Source organism: Mesoplodon densirostris, chromosome 16 (genome assembly GCF_025265405.1).
Source record: "Mesoplodon densirostris isolate mMesDen1 chromosome 16, mMesDen1 primary haplotype, whole genome shotgun sequence".
Taxonomy (NCBI): Eukaryota; Metazoa; Chordata; class Mammalia; order Artiodactyla; family Ziphiidae; genus Mesoplodon; species Mesoplodon densirostris.
This window is the reverse complement of record NC_082676.1, coordinates 1,898,608-1,916,201: the sequence shown is the minus strand read 5'-3', so window position 1 is coordinate 1,916,201 and position 17,594 is coordinate 1,898,608. Positions and strand designations below refer to the sequence as shown.

Below are 17,594 nucleotides of genomic sequence, written 5' to 3'. Positions count from 1 at the left end.
TAGAACCAACGGCACCCCTCCTGCGTCCACGTTCGTGATGCCGGGCTTGTCTCCGGGGTAAGCGCTCCGGTCCGCAGCTCTCACGTGCTGACGAACGCGGCCCATTCCAGGGCCTCCGTCCCCGCCCTCGCCCCCCGGGTCCGCAGGTCCTGACTGAGCGGCCGCGGGCACCGGGCGGTCCCGGCGACGGGAAGCGCCCGCCCTGGGCGCAGCCCACCGCTGCGGGGACCCGCCCGCGGGCGCCCTCGCGAGTCCGCGCCGGCCACCCGCCCTGCAGGGGGACTCGCCCTCGTGGCTCGCCCGCGGGCACCCTGCAGCCGCCAGACCTCAGGAAGCTCTCACCCGCCGGAAGCAGAAGTACGTCAGAGGGGCCGGCCTTGCTCTCTGCGTAGAGTCGCGGCGGCGTGCGCGAGCCGGAAGTACTCGCCGAGGCCCCGCCCCACCCGCTAATAGCACTGCCGGGGGAAAAGGCCCTTCCTTTCTGCGCTCGCGCTCGTTGTGGTGCCACCAGGTAGGTCTCGCGGCCGCGGTCGGGGTCGGGGCCGGGGCCGGGGCCGGGGCCCGGGCTGGGTGGCGGCGCGGGGGCCTGGGTCGGTGCGGGGCGGGGACGGACTCGGGCGTGCGGGGGTCGGGGCCTGGGCGTGGGGGGCGGCCCGGGGCCCGGGGTCGGTGCGGGGCGGGGACGGACCCGAGCGCGCGGACACGGCCCGTCCTCACGGCGCCGCGGGGGGCTCCATAGGCGCTCCCTCAACATGCAGAACGACGCCGGCGAGTTCGTGGACCTGTACGTGCCGCGGAAATGGTGAGCATCCTCTGCCCCGGTCCCTGCATCCCCCCGCCGCCGCCCCTCGCACGCCGAGCCCCGTCCCCGCTCACTGCGCTCCCCCCGCAGCTCTGCCAGCAACCGCATCATAGGCGCCAAGGACCACGCGTCCATCCAGATGAACGTGGCCGAGGTGAGCCGGGCGGCGGGACGGCTTGTTCTCTGGGGAGGGGGCGAGGCCCCAAACCCCAGGTTGAGACCCGAAGGCGTTTGGGTGCACCTCTTTGTGACCCCCCATTCTCGATTCATAGGTTGACAAGGTGACAGGCAGGTTCAACGGCCAGTTTAAAACCTATGCCATCTGCGGGGCCATTCGCAGGATGGTGAGTGTTCCCCGGCCTTGCTCAGCGGGCCTTTGAGCCGGAGTGGCATCTCCCTCCCTGTTCCCAACCTGAGCAGGTTTGTTGGCAGAAAAGACTGCAGCCTGCTGCACTGGACTGTGCTGGCTGCCAGCCCCTTCCTGGGGGTGGAAAAGGGTGCTCGGGGGCCCAGGAAAGGGCCCACCCTGAGAAAACAGGCGACGACCTTGGAGCTTCCCAGTTATCACAGCTCTTTCAGGCCCCAGGGGTCTGACCCCTGTACTGTCAGGGGTTTGCCTGATGCTAGCGTGTCTACCCTTGGTCAGTTTGGACGGCAGTGTGGCTGGATCTCTGGCCAGCAGGGCGCCTGGTCCCAATGTGCGTTCTCCCCTAGGGCGAGTCAGATGACTCCATTCTCCGACTGGCCAAGGCTGACGGCATTGTCTCAAAGTAAGAGGACTGGGGTTTGGGCACAGAGGCCCAGGATGTCTTTGGAGACCAGGTTTTAAAGTTCTTCCTTTTGTTCCAGGAACTTCTGACTAGAGAGGATCCTGGATGTGGAACGTGTGTTATAAATAAAGAGTGAAAACCTATCTGTTGTTTCACTTCTGTGCTTTGGGGGGCGGGCTCCTCTGGGCTCCGGAGGGTCCGGGCTGGTGTTCTGCCATGACTGGAGGGGGTGGCCAGCTGAAGGCAGCCTATGACACATGTTGCAAAACCAAATTTTACTTAAAGCACAAATACATTACTTTTTGCAAACAGATCCATGACACTTGACTAGACAGTGAGGTCAGATGGCCACTTAAGCGCTCATTTAAGTCCACAGCGCCTCCTAGGCACTGAGGGAGTGGCCCCAGGCCCTTGGATACAGATGTCTGGGCTGGTTCTAGGGAGTGACATTTTAGGCTGAAGTTTAATGCCTTAAATACTGGCTTCATTTGAGTACCACACAGTGGCAGCTGTTGACATTAAAAAGGACGCAATGCACTAAAGGGAAGGTTACAGACGGGTCTGGTGAATGACTAATTCTCACTACGTAAACAGGCAAACTTACTGTAAAGTTACTGTATCAGCCATTCTAACATCTGTATAGAAATTTCCAGGAAGATGTGTTCCTCAAGGCTAATTGTAAACCAGGACGTACGTTTCCTAAGTCGGTCCCCTGCAGTGCCTGTAACAGGAGTGTCCTTGAGACGCTGTGTTGGCTGGACAGGTCACTTTGCAGAACAGTTGCCTGGGGCCTAGCAGCTTCATCCTTCACGCCCTCCTTGGTGCACGTCAGGTTTGGGAGCCATCTTGGGGAAGACAGGGAAGAGGCACTCCTCAATAAATAAGGTCAGAATACAGACACGGGCTTCGCGCTCCATCCTGCAGTTGCCTCCTCTCCTCCCTCAGCCCAAGTGACTGAGGAAGAAGGAACAGCAGCCAGCAGGGTGGGAGCTGCCGTCCTGCACCCCTGCTGGGGTCTCAAGTTGCTGGTGGTTGAGCGCTGATGAGGGCTGGCCTCTCCAGTTCCGCAAAAGCACCAGTGCACACGCGTGTAGGATGCACGGTGGGGCTGTCCCGGAGTCCCTCCAGTGACAGGTTTATGGGACAGCAGTAGGGAAGCAGCTTAATGGCCCAGCCAACACGGTCCTTTCTGAGAGCAGCTGACCCGTGAAGGAGAAGCTCCAGCCCGCGGTCTTCAGTGTTTCTGGTGGGGCAGCAAGTGGATGAACTGGGCCACGTGTAGCGTAGAGAAGCTGGCGTGCCGGGCACACACCTGCCCAGAAGGACAACGACCAGCCCTTGGGGTCTGCTTGGTGTGGCGGCTCCTCCGGCCAAGGCGGCTCCCACTTCCTGCCGGGAGGAAGGAGGAGGAAGAAGGCTGGCCTGACCCTTGCGGGGAGGCAGGGCTGTGAAGTGGTCAGTCTCCTCCCCACTGGAGGGTCAGGTGTGATTCAAGTCACAACTTCAGCAGACGCCATTTAACCAGTTTCTGTTCCCTCAGGAAAAAAAGACCCACAGAACCAAATCCTACACGACAGTAAACACGGTTTCTCCACAATATTGCTTAGGAAGATCAAGAGCCAGCAATCCAGTCATCCTGAAGGTCCAAGTGTCGTGGGCAAGGGGGGGTCTTTCCGGTGAGACGGATCCTTGCATGGGGTGGGCTAGTTCTGTGCCCAGAGGCCTGCTGGGGTGTGTGACCCCCGACAGGGCATCAGGACCTCACAGTGATGTGATCCTTGGAAGAACAGAAGTCCGAGAGTAAGAAAAATGAGACCCAAACCAACCAGGGGTCTGCTCTCCTTGGCTTAGGCTGACGCCGGAGCTGTGTGTGTGGATGTGGGTAGGTGGGTGCACCCCCCCCGAGGGGAGGGGGCCGTGCTGGGCTGGGAAGGAGCCGGGCCGAGGGGGGGAGTGGGGATTCCACAGTGCGGTCTTCACGTCCGAGAACCCCAAACAGCCGAGATGAATGAATGCCCCGACAATTTAACGCTAGCAATCCAGCGCGTGCAGCCAGGTCTGGAAAAGCAGATCTCCGTGAGACGCTGGTGCGGTGGCTTCGATGGCAGCAGAAGGCTGGGTGACGCAAGGGGGGCAAAGCTGTGAAGTCGGGGTTCACCGCCGCGCATCGTGAAGTCCTGGTGCCAGGCCGGGCGCAGGCGAAAACGAGACAGCACAGCGCCCCCGTTTGTTCACGGGGGAACGCAGCAGGGCTCTCCGAAGTACCGCGGTGGTGTGGTGTGCTTTGGAATGGAAGCCGTGTCCCTCCAGGGAAGCGAGGGCGGGGGGAGCAGTGGCACTAGCCGGCGAGGGCCGCGTGTCCGGCCGACGCGCCAGGAGCGCCCGCAGGGGCCGGGCCAGGCTAGAGCTGCTGCGTGAGGCGTCTGTAATGAGGCAACACCTGGTTCTCGGGAAGGTAGAGAGCAAGTTCCAGGGCCACGAGCACCGTGAACTCAAACCCAATTAGATCCCGTCTGTTGAACCGAAACTTTTCTTCTAACTTCTGTGTTGAAGAAGAGAGAGGGGTTGAGCTGCGGCCCCTCCTCCGGTTCCCGTCCAGGTGGCCGGGTGGCCGGGTCTGGGCGTGGGTGGTGATCGGCCCTCCGCAGCCGGGAGTGGGGGATGGGACACGCATACTCACGTCAATGAGCTGCTTCACGTCGTTCTTGCGGAGATCGCTGCTGATCTTGGCGGCCAGCAGCACGCAGGCGCCCGCGCACAGCTTGCGGTTCTGCTTGTTGAGCTTGCCCTGCAGGACCAGCTTCTCAAAGTACACGTAGGCCATGGACACGGTCACGGGCTCCAGACCACACTCCTCAGACAGGTTCCGCATCTCTCGTTTCAAACTGCGGGTTTACACGGGAGCCAAGGGCTTTGGGGCCAGGAGGCGGCCACGTCCCTGCTTGAGGGGTGTGCCTTTGGGCCACCAGAAAAGCGCCATTTCCTCCCAGAGGCTGTGGCCCGGCGCTAGAGCCCACGGCTTGGTGGGCGGGCAGCAGGCTGGTCTTGGTCTCCACTCAGCCCTCGGCACCCAACTGTCCTAAAGGGGACCCCCCAGAGGACAGAGTCCCCGTGCTCCCGTGGCAGTGAGGGGGCCGTGTAGGGAGGGGAGGGCAGTGCAAAGGCCCTGAGGTGCGGCCGTGCTGAGGCAGAGTCTGGCCCTCTGGCTGTGGGGCCTCAACCTCCTCATCTATCAAGCGGGGACGGTCACAGGGCCCGGCTCAGGGTCTGTGGGCGCCACTGAGGAGGAGCCCTGCAGGGGTGGGCAGGTATGAGAAGCACCGAGGGCACCTGACCCAGGAGGTGGCAGGGGAGGGGCTGGCACTGGCCTGGCTGGATGGCGGGAGGGGGCCGAGGAGGGGCGCAGCCCTTTATCAAGCTCAGGAGTCTGTGCAGACCTGGCCTGGCAGCAGCTCGCGGAAGGCCCTGTCGGGCAGCGGGCTTGAGGACGCCCGCCTCAGCCCTCCTCACCTCCTAATTTTGCTCAGCGTCAGCTTGATGTGTGGGAACTTCTCCCGGAAGGTCTCGTTCATGTCCTTCTTGAGGTCGGAGGGCTTCACGTACTCTATCACTGTGGTCTGCAACGGATAAGGACCGTCCCCATGCAGCCCCAGGGGCGTCTGCATGCCACCTGGGCCTGCAACCGTGAGGCCCGGGCCCCCGAGAACGGTGCCGAGACGTGGGTGAGGCTGGGCCCAGGGTGCGTAGCTGCCCCTGCCCCCGGTGCCGGCCCACAGCCCAGCCCTGGGCGGCGCCCCTACCATGTAGGACGCGAAGATGAGGACGCGCTTGTGCTTGCCGCAGGGCCACTGAGGGTCATCCAGGAGGTCGGGGTTGTACTCCAGGGCATCCCCTGCGTCGGCCCCTGCGAGCAGAGGGCAGCCCTGACCCACCACAAGCCCCGGTGAGCGGCTCGGCCAACCCCGGCCTAGTGCCAGGCAGCAGCTGTGCTGAGGGCGTCATCGTGGGACAAGGAGAGGGGGATCAGGGGCTCCAGGCGTGGCCCCCCTCCTCGGGGGCCGGGGGCGGGGAGGACGTCCTGAGGAGGAGGGGTCCCCGCCCAGAGCCATCAGTGGGTGCAGGTTCTCTGCGGCTGGGCTCAGGCGCGGCGCAGGGCGTGCGCTCTGGGGTCCCCCTCCTGAGAGGCTGCGGCGGACCCGCTCCCCGGGCTTGGGCTGAGGACTGTGGGTTTGGATGGGATGCACTGGGCCACCTGCCCTGCCCCCGGTCAGGGCCCTTGGGCTACCTAGTTCCGAGCCAGCTGGCGCCGCCCTGGGTGGGACGGGTTTGCATCTGGGCCCCAGCAGAGCGCGGGGGGCACTGGGCCGGGGCTGAGGCGGCGGGCCGTGGCTGTCCGGCTTGAGCGTGACCAGGGCGTTGGTGGGGTACAGGAACTTGGCGTAAGACACGACCTGGCAGGCAGTGCATTGGACTTAGCCCCGCCGCCCCGTCCAGGACCAGAGGTCCAGCCAGGTCCCTCCTGACCGCTGCAGCTCCCGCCGCCCAGGGCTGACGCTGCTCCCCCCTTGCAGGTTCCAGAATGCCCCGCCCCTCATCTGGGATCTGCAGCCGGAGCTCCTCCCTGCCTCGGGGGCCCCCACGAGGCGACCGGCCTGTCTGCACAGGCTGCGTGGCTTCCTCTGGTGGGACCTTACGTTTTCGAGGACTCAAGTGAAACACAACTTTGAGTCTACTTCCTTGACAGACACACGTAAGGCCCCTGCCCCCACCTGGCGTCTGCTCCTACCTTTCCATCCGCCCCCAGCTCCACGCCTTCCAACTGGAAAACCATCTCGGAAGACACGGAAACGCCGCCGGACGGATGCCTCTGCTTCTGGCTGTCCACCCTCAGGTCACTGCAACGCACGGGACAGGACAGAGCTGCCGGCCCCGCCCCCGACCTCGTGCAGGCGGGAGCCGAGCCCCAGGGGCCCGCAGCGCCCCACCTCTACACCCTCGAGGCCCTGTAGCAGCCTCAGCAGGGTCACGAGGACTCCCGTTGTGAGAGCCGGCTCAGTCTCAGCTCCTTCCAGGTCCCAGGCCCTTCCTGTTCAATCTCCCTGGTGGTGGGCCAACCTCGGCTTCACCCCAAGTCACTTCTCAGGGGTGCGCCCTCCAGCTGCAGCCACACCCTCGGGCACACAGGTCCCGCCGCGCCGTCCCCACCCTGACAGCCATCTCCGTCTTCCCGGGGCTCCGCGCTGGGCACAGCTGCCTGGACTGGTCACGGGATGCACAGCAGTGTCCCGCCAGGAGGAACATCCCAGGCACCAACGTTGAGCAGCTCAAACGAGGTAACAGTGCGGACGCGCCCCTCCCCGAGGACCAGGACCCAGATGGCCTTCAAGCTCTCAAGCAGCTTCCGCAGAAGCTGGTCTGCTGGCCCCGTGTGAGGCTGTGACGGTGTGGAGCCCCCGGCCGGTGGGGGCCAGCCGCTCACCTGACATGCAGGCCTTCTCCGTAGGGCAGGACCGAGAAGGCCGCACACAGGGACCGCTTGGCGCAGATGAGCACGATCCTGCGGGGAAGGACGGGGTCAGGGCAGGGCGGCAGGCATCTCCCTTCCCGCCTGGACTCATACGGGAACTGCCCCAGGCATCAGGGGACGCCCGGGATGGTGGTTCAGCGGTTCATACAAGAGAGGCCAGGCCGTGCAGACACCAGAGGCAGAGGCGCGTGCCCGAGGATGGCTGGTCAGGGAAGCCCATCCTCAGGCATCCCAGCGGGGCAGGAGCCTCACAGCATCAGAAAGCGCCCAGTTCCATGTCCCGAGACAAAGTGGCCCGAGGGGGGCCGCTGTGTGGGGCGCACAGCAGGGAGGACGGCCTTTCCTTCCTCTGGGCGTGGCTCTGCCCAGCCCGGCCCCAGTTCAGCAGAGAGGATGACGGTGGAAGACCCCCTCCCCTGGCTGGGACCCTGGGCACCCAGGGCCCACTGAAGCCAGCCCGGCGCTCAGTCTGCCGGGGGCCTGCTCCTGGGCCAAGCCCGTCACGCTGGGGACCATGCTGGGGGGTCCCGGACTGTCCAAGCTACAGCCACCGCAGGGAAGACGCAGCACTGCCTGACCAGGGCTGCCTGGTAGGTGCCTGGGCACGGCCTCCATCAGGAAGGGGAACGGTCTGGAGACGCTTTGGGTCAGGACGATGGCCTCAAAGCCAGGAGGGCAGAGCGTGAGGGACACGGGGCATGAGGGACGGGGCTCCTACAGACGTAGGGCCTCGGAGGGCTGTGCTGGGCACTGGCTGTCCCCCTGCAGCCCGGTTCAGGGAAGCCAGATGCCCTCCGTGCTCCCTTCTCTCCCGGACACAGCCCACCACTCTGCCTGTTCCCGCTGGGTTTCCAGCGTCCCTGCTGCTACTCAGGCTGCGGTGGCCGGGTGGCTCCTCCCCCAGGACGTGCTGAGGACCCCAGCGTTTGGTGAACATGGAGGGCAGAGGGTGGGATGGGGAGAGGGTCCACTTCCGAAGGGACATGGGCTGGGCCGTGTGGCCGAGCGCTTCCTTAGCGCACTGAAGGGAGGGCTGCTGCCAAGGGCAGGGCCCCGGACCCCGCGAGGCTCGAGGGCGGACGCGGTGGGCAGCCCAGGGCTGGGCTGGGCTGGGCCGGGCCCCGCTGGCACCTGCTGCTCCGGGTGTCGTACTGCCTCATGTTCTTGATGAAGTGCGTCTTCTTCAGGCCTTTGTGTCTCGGGGATCCAGAGGCATGTTTGGTTCTGCAGATGAACAGCAAGTCACTCTTCCCCTCCTGGGAGCCTCTCTGGCCCCAGGAGAAAGGACGGGGGTGCAAGCGGCACGCGGGGCTCCTTACCTTTGAACCGAGGCACATCCCACCGTGTCTTCCAGAAACTCGAGGGAGCAGCGCTGGGAGCCTACGCGCCTTCTGTAAAGAGGACACGGCAGGGCCTCAGGGTACTGTCCAGAGGCTGCCTCATGGGCCCTCCTCCCAGAGGCCCAGCCTGCTTCTCAGGCCTCGATGGGGCCCCCAGGCCATGGGCCAGAAGCAGGTCTGCAGTGAGGTCTGAGTGTTGGGCAGGGCCACCCAAGGCCACAAGAACCTGAGGGGGATGTGGCACCGGGAGGGATGGCTGGCCGGGCCCTGGTGTGCCCACCGCCTCCCAGAGCTCAGCCAGGGGTCCCGGGAAGGGGACGTGGCGGGGCTGGACATCAGACAGGCACACGTCCCGCCAACCCTCCCCGCCCGCCTCAGCATGTGCTGTCCCCGCCCAGGACACCCAGAAGCCTTGCCCACTCGGCTGGGCCGCCCTCCCTGCACCAGCCCCCCGCCCCCGGCCTCAGGGCCCTGGCGGGGGCTGTTCCCTCAGTCCGGAACCTTCTTTCTCCAGATCTTCCCGTGGCGACGTCCCCCTTGACTCGAGGCTCATTCCACACGTGGCCCCCCCCCTCCCCAGGGCAGCAGCAGTCCTGGAATGCCTGTCAGGGAGGTGTCTGCTTGGGCCTGTCGCCGGGCTGAAGCACAGTGGGCGTGCTGAGCTCGCCGTGCTCCCCTGCCCTTGCCTCCTGCCTCTCAGCTCACCCCTGGGAGCCTAAAGGAGCCAGAAACCCATCAACCCGCAGCCCCTCCTCAGCACCGTCCAGGCCTGGCGGCCAGAGCTCTTCCCGGAACAGAGCTCTGCCCAGGGACAGGGAGGAAAGCGCTTCTATTAGACCCACGCAGAGGGGAGTCTGAACCCAGATGTGTGGCTGCGTGGTCAGGAGGCCCCCTGGGCTGGGGAGATGGCCTCAGCGAGTCCTCGGGAGGGGACACAAATGGCCTTAGGTCGGGCCTGAGGCTGAAGGCCAGAGACCCCCAGACATGCTGGGTGGCTGGGGAGGAGTGTGTCCTGGTGACCACAAAAGGGAACCAAAGACCAGCAGCCCGATGACAGTCGGGGGCTCCCCCCAGCCCTCCGAGGTGCTGACAGTGCTGGGGTTGTTCCAGAGACAAACCGGGTGTTTGCTCTGGTTTAAAACCATCCCAGGAGGGGGCCTTACCAGCACCCAGCACACAGGGAGCTCGGGAGGGCAGCCTCGCACCTGGCACTGGGCCCAGAAACCCTGCGCAGGCTGCACCCTCAGGTCAAGGTCACACTCCCAGGGTCTTGCCACCAAGGCCACCAGCAGGGACCGCTGAGGACAAAGCCAAGAAGGTGGGCTCTGCTGCCCCACTCCTCCTGGAGCTCAGGTCGCCGTGGTTTACGAGATGGAGGAACACGGGTCTCACACTCAGCCTGGGCTGGGCAGGTGCCCAGGGCCCAGGTGTCAACAGCAGCCCTTTCCTAAGAGGCTGAGCCTCGCTGCTGAGCCGCTGCCGGAAGCTGCAGCCTGCCCAGATGCCGCCTTCCCTGCAGCATCTCACGGGACCCTCCCCCCAGCAGGACCCCTGGCGTCCAAACGAGGCCTGGCTCGGTCAGGCCATCTCTCCCAGTTCAGGCCAGGTGGGAAGGGGGCAGCAGGAGGGGCGCGTCAGGCAGACGCCCAGCAACCAAGGAGGCCTGGGGTAGGGGCCGGTGAGCACCGGCCCCACGGTGGGCGATGGGGCAGGCCCTGCCCTGAGAGGGTGCCCCACTGCAGGACCCGTGCCGGGAAGTGAAGCCGGCCTGGTGGAGGCGGGAACGCCCCAGACAGGTGTGTGCGTCCTGCCCCCGCGGCTGGCCTCAGAGGCCCCGGGCAGCAGTCCCCTGTGGCTTTCTCAGGCTCGCTTCCTCAGGTAATTTCCCAGGTGAGGCCCGACAGCTCCTGCGTGCCTGGGACCTCGCTCACAGGGCCCAGAGGCCAGCGGCAGTCTCCACCGAGGCAGCCAGGGGCCCTTGGGGGCCAACCCAGGGGCACAATCAGCACCCACACTCCCCGGCTGCCTGACCTCTGGCCCAGCTCGCTCCAGGAGACCTCTCTCAGCCCACCAAGCTTCAACACCTGATCCCAGCTGGTTTCGTACATCTCTGTCTTTGTGGTTTTCTTCTACATTTCCTTCTCGGTAAGCGTTTTATACGTAAACTCAGTCCTCACAGCCCTCAGCGTACAGGTGGTGAAACTGAGGCACAGAGCTGGCGGGGGTTAGGGGCTGGGAGCTGCGCCCTGCCCCCCGGCGCTGCCCCTGCCCCTGGATTCTGCCACCCACCCCTATGCCGCCCTCCTGACCGCGTTGGGGGAGCTGGAATCAAGGCTGCTCCGTGCTCTCAGGGCTCCTTTCCTGAACTCGCCTGTGTCTGCATGATGCTATTTGGGTCTGGGTCCAGAGATAGGGACAACGCTGACGAGGGTACCCTGAATTCTGAGCACAGACCAGGCTGGCCAAGTGAAAGGTCGTTGCTTTCGAGCCCCCCCTTCCCACCTCCCACCCTAGAGGAGCTGGCCCCGCGGCCCGAGGGAGGCTGAGCGCCCCGCTAGGATGGGGACACTCCGGGGGCTGCCAGGCAGCTGCAGGCTCGCTCGTCCCAGGACGGGGACTGGCGCCTGGCCCCTTCCTTAGGCGGCGCCCTTTCTAAACCCACTGCTGGCCGGTCGACCAAGGAGGCAGCCTCTCAGGAGTCCCGAGGCGGGACCTCCACGGTCTCCCACGTGGCCCTGGGAGGACGGCACCCCTAAGCACTCGCCGCTCTGGAAACAGCTCAGAATCCCAACGCTGACCACATGCCGGCCCGGGCCTGTAGGCACGACAGCAACGTTCCAGCACCTCTACCCGAAACGACACCCACTGGGAGCAATCCCGCCATGGGCCCCATTGGGAGCAGGCCCCTGGAAACGGTGTGTGCAGGGCCTGGCTGAGAACCTGCGGGGCGACAGGCGGTGCCACGCCCCGAGTCCTGGTGGTCAGTGGTCAGGCTGTGCGCGCCTCTCCCTGTACACCCGTTACTCCTCTGTTTAAAAAGTGCTACAAACAAACTACAAAGAACAAAGTCTGGGCTCCTGCCACCTCAGCTAACACCCTCCCACTCCCTGACGTCTGGGCAAATGCAAGTCCCAGGGAGCCAGGAGGCCCTCGCGGCTAAGCTATCCAAGGCACACAGGATGGTGTCCCCCACATGGCGGTGACTGGCCCGAGGCCGCCTGCGCTGGACTCTGTAGGGAAGACGGGGTCGGGGGCACAGGGGAGGCTGTCAATATGGCACAGGCGACCACCCCACTGGCTCACTTTCACAGCTGCCCCTTTACAAGCCGGTGACCCATACTCGCCTTCCCCCAGAGACAGGCAGGAAGAGAAATCGCCACTTTTTAGACGTTGTTTCCACTGTCTGATAAACTCCTTCACTTTGTAACTGAAAAAACGGCCCAGCTGAGAAAAGAAGGGCTCCTGCCTAGTTGGGAGACCACTCAGTCCGAGTCAGGGGCCACATGCAGGGGCTGCTGTACGTGGGCTCAGACGGTCTGAGAACGGGCAGGCCGCTGACAGGGGCCAGCACGACGACACTGAACCCTCCCCTGCCAGGAGAGCGTGGGCAGGGGTCTTGTCCGGCCGGCCCACCACACCAGCCCGGCCTGAGCACGGGGCCTGGCACATCACAGGCCGTTGTGCATCCTTGTTGAGTGAGTGGGTCATCCTAGGTACCCTGTCTCACCAAGTCCCTGCCAGCTTCCCCGGGTGACAGGACCCATGTGCGGTCCTGGGCCGGCCTCCATCTCAGCAAGGCCTCTGGACCCCCTCTAGGCTCCAACCTCGGTGACCACCTCCAGCCGTTTTCCAGCTGGAGAGCAAGAAACCCCCAAATCAGTGATGTGAACAGACTGTCAGACACTCCACCAAAATCGCTTTAATTTGGACAGGCGCTCGGCAGCCTCCAGAGCGCTAGGCGGCTCCTGGCTAAGACGGCAGCTAAAATCCCAGGCCCTTTCTCGGCGCCAACCCTGCGCAAACCCTTCAGAAGCGCAAGGGCTTCTGTTCCCAGCTAAGCCGGCCACGCCCCCGGCTCACCTTCCCCCTTGTTAGTGCCCTGGACACTAATGATGACTGCTGGGGGTTGAACAGTGACCCCAAAATATGTGAAGTCCTCACCCCTGTCAGCTGTGACTACAACCACATCTGCAATAGGGTCTTCACAGGTGTGATCAAGTTAAGATGAAGCCATTAGGCTGGGCCCTGATCCAATGACCAGCTGGATCAGGGTGTCCTTATAAGCAGAGAGAAACGCCAGGTGAAGACAGAGACACCAAGGAGAAGCTGTGTGAGGACGGAGTCAGAGACTGCAGGGTTGTGGCCACAAGCCCAGGACACCTGGGGGACCCTTACCCCGGAGCCCTCCCAGGAGCAAGGCCCTGCCCACACCCTGACTCAGGCTTGTGACTCCCAGGGCTGTGAGAGGAAACCCTGCTGCTGTCTGAAGCCCCCAGGCCTCCCCCTGGAGAGAGGAGGGCCAACATGACAGAGGAGGGCACAGCGGTCTGGTGGGGCAGGCAGACGGCCTGCAAGCCTGTGTCTGACCCATCCGGAGAAGCCCAGAAACCGGTAAGTGCTAGATGACCACGGTCTTGAAATGAAAGCAAAGTTCTAGGGAGGAAGATAAGGATTCTGATGATTCACTCACTGGCCTAGCAGAAACAGCCACACCAGACTGTGCCCTGAGCACGAAACACCAACTCCCCACCGTGGGCTGAGCTGTGAGCACACCCTGGGCAGCCGGGATGTAACCCGAGCCCTCACTCCCCAGGCCGGGCCCCTGCCGCCCTCGCTGAGCCCTGGCATCCAGCCCCTCACAAGAGCCCCTCGGCAGAAGTACCCAACACAAACCCATCTCACAGAGAAGCAAACTGAGGCTCAGAGAGGCTGTGCCACCTGCTCTGAGTCACAGAGCTCCTGAGAGGTGGAGCTGGAATTCCAACCAGGTCTGTCCCCAAAGCCTGGGTCAGACCACCACACTCATGACACAGACTTTGGGAAAAGACCCTCAGGATTCTCTCCATTCCCCAGAACAACTTACCCTAGAAGTCCACAGCCTATAGCTGGCAGCCCCCTTTGCTACTCAGCAGCGACTATCTGCCGCCCTGCCTCTGGGCCCAGGAAGCACAGAGAGAAACGGACAGTGCCCACCCCAGGAGCCTGCCATCTGTCAGGGGAGGGTCAGTGACTCTCAGGCCCAAGGGCTGGGCCCTGTGCTCGGCAGCAGAAACCGATGAGGGACAGAGTCTGGGTGGGCAGGCGCGGCCCTGCGACATCTGAACGGGGATTTTTTTGTTTGTTTGTTTTTTGGTTTTATTTTTTGTGGTACGCGGGCCTCTCACTGCTGCGGCCTCTCCCGTTGCGGAGCACAGGCTCCGGACGCGCAGGCTCAGCGGCCATGGCTCACGGGCCCAGCCGCTCCGCGGCATGTGGGATCTCCCCGGACCGGGGCAAGAACCCGCGCCCCCTGCATCGGCAGGCGGACGCTCAACCACTGCGCCACCAGGGAAGCCCTGAACGGGGATTTGAAGGAGGGGAGGGAGGAGCAGGAGAGGGCTCCTTGCACGGGCCAGGTCAGGGGAGGAGGGACACAGGGGCCGTGGAGGGTGCAGCGGGAACACCGAAGGGCACCTGACTTGTGCCACATCCCAGCCTGTTCTGTGTCCTCCAGAGCTTGGGCCCCTGCACACGCTCTTCAGAAGCAGCGCAAGCGCCATCAAGCACCATCGCCAGGCAAGGCTCCTGGTTACAGGCGCTTCATTGCATCCTCCTGTTCGAACAGCTTCGTGGGCCAGGCTGCTGGCCTGGCTGGTTCACAGGGATGGCCTGGCCCCCAACCAGGGCGCCTGAACTGTTTGCTGAATGACACACGGCCTGCCCAGCACCACACACAGGGCTGCGAGACCGGGAGAGGAGGGCACAGCGCAGGCCTGGCTGTAGGTGAGTGGGACCCTCGAGGCCTCACACAGTGATGTCCCTGCCGTTCTGCCCTGGAGTGTCGGAGTGACTCGAATGGGACCTGGCGTGAAGGGGGGACTGTCCTCGGGCTGATGGCTGCCAGGAGACAGGACCACTTCGTGGGAGAGTCTGCCGGCTGAGGAAAGCAGGCTTTGGGGCAGGGGGCACAGACTAGAGGGGCAGAGCTTAGGGGTGGGGTGGCCCTGAGATGGGCTAAGGCGTTCCTAGAAATGAAATCAGGGCAGGGGGAGTGCCTGTGATCTGGGATGTGACAGGCCCAGGGGCCCTGAGCTCAGAGGGGACAAAGGAGGCAGGGGTAATGGGGGGCCTCCAGTGACCAGTAGCTGTGGGATGGGGGGCTGGGAGGTCTGGCCTGGTGTGGGAGACTCTGGGGCTAGATGTCACAGTACAGGGAAGATCCCTGGCCCACATGGAGGGGGTCACCCAGTTTAGAGAACGAAGGGGAACACAGAGGGGGTGTTTGTGAGTCCCTGTGTCAGCGGGACTGGTAACAGTGGGCTGGGGAGGGGGGTGTGTCCTGAGCTGACAGGGCTCTGTGTCTGGGGGCTGAGGGAACCCCAGACCCATGTTCAGGGGATTGACAAGATTGAGAGGACCCTGACCCCGTATTCAGGGGTGGCAGAATTAAGGGGACCATGATCCTTAAGTCTGGGGACTCAGGGGGCCCGAGGAAACCCTAACATCCGTGTCCAGGGAGTTGACAGCTTGCAGATGACTCGTGACTCTGACATCTTAGGATGGTGGGGCCCAGTCAAGACTCCCTTCTGGGGCTGGCAAGGTGCAGGACACCCCAACCCTCTGTCCCTCACTGACAGGGCCCAGGACACCCCAACTTGTGTCTGGGGCTCACAGGGGTTCAGGGTCATCTCCCGATCTCCAAGTCCTATGCTGACAGGTCACTCAAACCCTGTGTCACGAGCTGATCCTGAACTTCTGTAGGTCACCTCAACCCCATTATGAGCTGAGCCAGCCCAGGGCCACCTTGCCACCCTGCTCACTGTGCTGATGGCCCCCAGGTCACCCCGACCCTGTGTCCCGGGCTGTCAGGCCCCCAAGCCACCTCAACTCCTGCCTGGGCCACTCCACTGCCCCCAACCCTGAGCCCTGGGTGACTCCGCCAGGTGACCCCGACCCCCGCGGTGACCCAGCCCCAGGCCACCCCGCCGCCCCCCAGGCCCCAGGTGACCCAGGCCACACTCACCTCTGGCGCTGCCCGTCCAGACCCAGGCTCAGGCCGAGGCCCAAGCCGGCGGGCGCGGGCGCGGGGCTGAGCAGGCCCTGGGGCGCCGAGGCCCTGCCCGGGGGTCCGGGCAGGGGCAGGCCGGCGGGGGGCGCGGGCGGCGGCGGCGGCGGTGGCGGCGGCGGCGCGGGCGGCTCGCGGGCCTCGGCGGGCGGCGGCGGCGGCGGCGGGGGCTTCTCGCCGCCCGGGCCCAGGCTCGGGGGCCGCCCGTCCAGGGAGATGTTGTTGAGGAAGAAGAGCGCGGCCTGGCGGCGCCGCGAATCCCCTCGCCGCCGCAGCGCCTGCGGCGCGGCCCGGGCGGCGGGGCCGGGGGACTGGCCCGGTGACCCACCCGCCGCAGTCGCGGCCATCCTCCGACTGAGCCCGCCGCCCGCCCGCCACCGCCCTCCCGCTCGCGCATGCGCCCGCGCCCGCCGCCCATTGGCCGGGGCGCACCCGTATGCAAATACATCGCCGTCACGCCCGCCCATTGGCCAGCGCGGCGCCACCGGGGGCGGGGGGGGAGCGGCTCCCTTGGGTCCTGGAACGGGTTCCGAGGCGGCCAACGGGGAGCCGGGAGAAGCGCGGGCCCGCGAGGCCTGGCTCTGGGCGAGCGGAGGAGGTGCCGCGGGTTCGAGTCCCTGACTCGGAAGTCGCGGCCCCGGGGCGCCAGTGCTCTGTTCCACTTGCTGGGCTGTGGCGTTCGTGGTCAGCGTTCTTAAAGCCTCGTCTTTAGGCTCCAGCGCACTTCCCCTCTTGGGGTGTGTGTCTTTGCCGGGGCGGGGGTCTGACGTGCGGGCGCTGGAGCTGTACCACCCGCCGGGAGCCCTAGGAATGGCCAGCGGTGCCCCCTGGCCTCCCCCAGTGACTGAAGACAACACCGCGAGTCCGAGGGGAGAAGGCACCTGCCTGGGGTGGCAGGCAGGCAGGCGGTGCTGGGCCTTCAGCCCCAGACAGAGTCCTAAACGGCCGTCAGCAGCAAAGCGACCTTGAGTCTGGGGGGTGCCAGGCCTGTTTCCTCTTCTGTACCAGGACCCCCAACTTCAGAGCCGGTGGCTTCATGCTCAGGTGCTGCCTTCTGGGGCCCCCAGGAGCCCACCTGTGTCTTGGGGGGCAGGGTCCTGCAGCCACCTGTGTGCCACTGGCCTGCTCTGTCCAGCTGTGTGCCTGTGGGCTTACTTATCCTTCATGTGGGGGACACCTCAGGGTATGGTCAGGGTTGAGTGGGCTCAGCCCGGGGCTGTCACCAAGCGCTGGGTCTTCCCGGCGGCTGGAGACGGGCACTTGCCGTGTGGTTTGCCCACGCAGCTGTGAATGCTCCTGCGTGGGACCATACACGGCACACGCATTTCTCTCTTCCGTGCAGGTGTCGGGGGGCGGGGCAGGCACAGCCCTGGCCTGCAGAGCGCCTCCTAGCGGGCGGGAGGCTAGGATCTTCATTATGGATCAGGGCCCCAGGGCCTGACCCTGCTGGACAGCTGTTACCAGTAGGAGGATCCTGGCAGGTTGGGGCGGGGGCGGGCTGCCAAACTGGTAGCTAATAGTTAAGCGGATGGCAGATGAGGGAAATGAAAAGGGGCGGTGGGAGGATGAAGCGATGGAGGGCTGTTATTTGGTTATTGGCCCTCAGCTCCAAAACCATGCTGTCTGCTGCCCGATAATGGAGCTGGGCCCTGTAGACCTTTCTCCTCTGCCAACTGGCATTATGTTAAGCTTTGGTGGTGCCGCAGGGACGCGGTGGGGGCGGGGGGAGTGGGCGTGGCCTTCTTCCAGGTTCTGTGTCGGGTGGGAGCCTGGGTGAGCTGCCCTGTGTGCCCTGTGGTGGTGCAGGTGGTTCACAGGCCAGTGGACCAGGGACCCAGAGTGTGGAGGGGCTCTGTGCGGGGCCTGGTGGACATTCGCTGTTGTGTTCCCA

General features: G+C 64.7%; 2 protein-coding genes across 2 annotated transcripts; one reads left to right on the top strand and one right to left on the bottom strand.

Annotated features, from left to right (window-relative positions):
- Positions 1-412: 412 nt before the first annotated feature.
- RPS21 (ribosomal protein S21) lies at positions 413-1,715 on the top strand. The gene is made up of 6 exons (XM_060077748.1): positions 413-511; positions 740-802; positions 893-956; positions 1,075-1,146; positions 1,517-1,572; positions 1,652-1,715. Exons 2-6 carry the CDS (start codon positions 753-755, stop codon positions 1,659-1,661), a joined length of 252 nt encoding a protein of 83 aa, XP_059933731.1. The 5' UTR covers positions 413-511; positions 740-752; the 3' UTR covers positions 1,662-1,715.
- Positions 1,716-1,832: 117 nt separating this feature from the next.
- Positions 1,833-16,170, bottom strand: CABLES2 (Cdk5 and Abl enzyme substrate 2). The gene is made up of 10 exons (XM_060078712.1): positions 15,662-16,170; positions 8,419-8,490; positions 8,231-8,323; positions 7,052-7,129; positions 6,359-6,467; positions 5,858-6,023; positions 5,373-5,476; positions 5,083-5,189; positions 4,253-4,457; positions 1,833-4,114 (listed from the first exon to the last, which is right to left on the bottom strand). Exons 1-10 carry the CDS (start codon positions 16,168-16,170, stop codon positions 3,974-3,976), a joined length of 1,584 nt encoding a protein of 527 aa, XP_059934695.1. The 3' UTR covers positions 1,833-3,973.
- Between the last annotated feature and the right edge of the window lie 1,424 nt (positions 16,171-17,594).